At 41.0% G+C, this 3,458-nt stretch overlaps 1 protein-coding gene across 1 annotated transcript; it reads left to right on the top strand.

Moving 5' to 3' along the window:
* Positions 1-977: 977 nt before the first annotated feature.
* Positions 978-3,458, top strand: LOC9323360 (polygalacturonase 1 beta-like protein 3). Its single transcript, XM_002888725.2, has 2 exons — positions 978-1,274; positions 1,414-3,458. Exons 1-2 carry the CDS (start codon positions 1,098-1,100, stop codon positions 3,241-3,243), a joined length of 2,007 nt encoding a protein of 668 aa, XP_002888771.2. The 5' UTR covers positions 978-1,097; the 3' UTR covers positions 3,244-3,458.

The following is a 3,458-nucleotide window of genomic DNA, read 5'->3' as shown; positions in this document are numbered from 1 at the left end:
ACTGAAGCTTCCATGAGAGATAGTTCTTATCATCGAGTTTCAGAGTAACACATTGAGAAATAGTTAGTGTAGCAGGTGTATAGGGAGTTTGTTGAGCCTCCATGGCTCTGATACCATGAAAGCAGAAACAAGATCTGAAGAACAGAGCAGCTAGGTCTTTCACAATGACTCAAAACTGCATTCTTATTTCTTAAATTGGTCATGAGTACATATCACCATATATATACTAAGACAGGGAAAACCCTAGAACAATAAGAATAATCTAGAACATGATGAGGTGTCTTAGCAGTTGTCAGTGACAGCTCACAGGTCAGTCAACAGAGAGAACGTTGAATCTATTGGCTAGCTGGATTTGGTGAGGTGGTGTTGCCGTACTCTTGTCACGAACACTCTGTGTTCTGCTTTTTACTGAAGTAGCCGTTGCAAGCTTCATGGGCTGGGCTTGCAGTTCTTCTCTTGGGCTTCATTTGTAGGCTTAGGCCTGATAACATCAATACCCTATAGTATAAGCTCTATTAACAAATGGTGTTGAAAGTTGAAACAATTAGAGTAAAAGACAAAAAAAAAAATACAGTCTTTTCTTGAACATTACCCATTTAATTTTTGTTTTCTTGTATACACTAAAGAAAAATCTCCAAAAATAGGTACAGCTTTCATTACTCTTTTGTTTTTTAGACGGTTAAAAGAAGAAAAAAACTTATTAATAACCGTTAAATTAGATATTGGTCAGAAACACAAAACCGGTTTCGAAAACGCGTTACCAAACCGGATATTGCTAAAAAAAGTCCCACTTCAATTTGTTTTTTTCCTGCTTCTTCTAAACAAAAAACTCTACTCTTGTCACTCTCTTTCTGCTGTCCCTTTTTCCACTCCACTCTTTTTCATTTTTAGTCCTAACTTTAATTCTCCTCATTCATTATCCTTTATAATTTCTTCACAATTTTAAATACCAAATCTAAATGTCATCATCTATTTATTTATTCACAAAAGTATACCAACTATACATAAATAACTAGTATAAGTTTTAAAATTAAAAAGTCTATAATTAGATTTAAATTTAATTGTGTAGGGTTTAGTTATGGAAAAAAAAAACATAAATGTGTAAGCTTTTTGGCTTCTATATATATTACCACATATATATAATACACAATCCCCTCTCAAACCCAACCAAGCCCACCAATCTCTTCTTCTCTTTTCTCTCACTTGAAGAAGAAAGAACAAAAATGCTCAAACAGTTTCTTCTTCTCCAATCCTTCTCCTTCTTCCTCTTCAATGTAAGCAACTTCTTCAATCTCTCTATTACTCTTTATCGAATTTGAATTTGATTTTGAGTTGATTCTTATTTAGTGGAGTTTTGAATTTGCGGTTACTATTGTTGTTGTTGAATCAATTTTGATTTTGTTGGCAATGTAGGTTGTTATCGTCGGAGGAAAGTTAATCGGCGGCGGTTTCTCAGCGGAGGAGAATCCATTTACTCCAAAAGCATCTTTGGTTCGTTACTGGAACAAAGAGATCCGTGGAGAATCTCCCAGATCGGAGTTTTTAATCTCTAAAGCTTCACCACTCAACGCCGTAGACTCAGCAACTTTCTCAAAACTCGCCGCCGCGAACTCGCTCCCGACTCGGTTTCCTGATTTCTGCTCCGCCGCGAATCTCTTCTGTTTTCCTGATTTAGGAGCGAGTCTCGAGAAACACGACGACGACGTTAAATTCTCTGTCTATGACCAGAAGAACTTCACTAACTACGGCAATGCTCGTGCCGGAGGAGCAGATTCGTTCAAAAACTACTCAAGAGACGGTAATGTTGTAACCGATTCGTTCCGGAGATACAGTCGTAACGCGGCGGGTCACGACGATAAATTCACCGTCTACGGCGATAACAGTAACGTCGTGGAGGAAGGTTTCAATTCATACGGAACATTCGGAACCGGCGGCGCCGGAGTTTTCACTAACTACCAAAACAACGTCAACAATCCGACGAGTCGATTCACGGCGTATTCAGACGGAGGTAACGGAAGATCTCAATCATTCAAAACCTACACACACGACGCTAACGCCGGTAACGGCCAATCGTTCTCCAGCTACGGCAAAAACGGAAACGGAGCTCCGAACGAATTCGCTTCTTACGGCGTCTCCTCCAACGTTATCGGCTCCGGTTTCTCAAATTACGGCGAGAGTGGAAACGCCGCCAACGATACCTTCACAAGCTACGGAAGCGACGGAAATGTACCGCAGAACAATTTCAAAAACTACGGTGCCTCAGGTAACGCCGCCGTGGACACTTTCGCGAATTACAGAGACAAAGCCAACGTCGGCGACGATTCGTTCTCTTCCTATGCCAAAGATTCGAATTCGGAGAAGGTCAATTTCGTAAATTACGGTCAATCTTTCAATCCCGGTTCAGAAACGTTCACCGGTTATGGCAAAGGAGCTGAAGGAAACAAAATCAGTTTCAAAACCTATACTCCGAATTCAACCTTCAAAGACTACACCAAAAACGGCGTCGCTTTTGCTAAATACAACGCTTCAACCATCACCGCGAACACCGTCGGCGATGGCAAAACCGTAAATAAATGGATAGAACCGGGTAAATTCTTTAGAGAATCGTCGCTTAAAGAAGGTACAGTGATTCCTATGCCTGATATTAAAGATAAAATGCCTAAAAGGTCGTTTTTACCCCGGAGTATAATTACGAAACTACCCTTCTCCACTTCAAAACTCGGAGAGATTAAGAGAATCTTCCACGCCGGTGAGAACTCGACGATGGAGGGTATAATCACCGACGCCGTGACGGAGTGCGAGAGACCACCGAGCGTCGGAGAGACGAAACGGTGCGTAGGATCGGCGGAGGACATGATCGATTTCGCGACGTCGGTGTTAGGTCGTAGCGTGGTGCTCAGAACAACGGAGAACGTAGCCGGGTCAAAGCAAAAGGTAGTGATCGGGAAAGTCAACGGAATCAACGGTGGGAAATTAACGAAAGCTGTGTCGTGTCATCAGAGTTTGTACCCGTATCTATTGTATTACTGCCACTCCGTACCTAAGGTTCGGGTATACGAAGCTGATCTTCTAGAGTTGAATAGTAAGAAGAAGATTAACCACGGGATTGCCATCTGTCACATGGACACGTCATCATGGGGTCCGAGTCATGGAGCTTTCTTAGCTCTCGGGTCAAAACCGGGTCGGATCGAAGTTTGTCACTGGATATTTGAGAACGACATGAACTGGGCTATTGCTGATTAGACCAGACCGGGGTTATGGATTTATCAATATGATTATTATTATTGTCTTATCGCCGAGTTTTATTACATAGAGGAATGTTAATTTTCTACTATTATATATTTGAAGTTTTTTCAGTAACATGTAAAAAAACTTGTTACTGATTTGTGGCGGTACGAATAATTTTTATCATTAAAAATGAAGATTTTAGTGAATGTCTGTTTGGCGTTGACGCAATT

The sequence above is a fragment of the Arabidopsis lyrata genome (assembly GCF_000004255.2).
Source record: "Arabidopsis lyrata subsp. lyrata unplaced genomic scaffold ARALYscaffold_2, whole genome shotgun sequence".
NCBI classification, from domain to species: domain Eukaryota; kingdom Viridiplantae; phylum Streptophyta; class Magnoliopsida; order Brassicales; family Brassicaceae; genus Arabidopsis; species Arabidopsis lyrata.
This window is presented reverse-complemented; position numbering and strand designations above follow the sequence as displayed.

Coding starts and splice junctions, on each gene's coding strand:
- LOC9323360 (XM_002888725.2), top strand. CDS start 1,098: ATGTGTAAGCTTTTTGGCTTCTATATATATTACCACATATATATAATA. Junction 1,275..1,413: donor TCTCCTTCTTCCTCTTCAAT/GTAAGCAACTTC, acceptor TTGGCAATGTAG/GTTGTTATCGTCGGAGGAAA.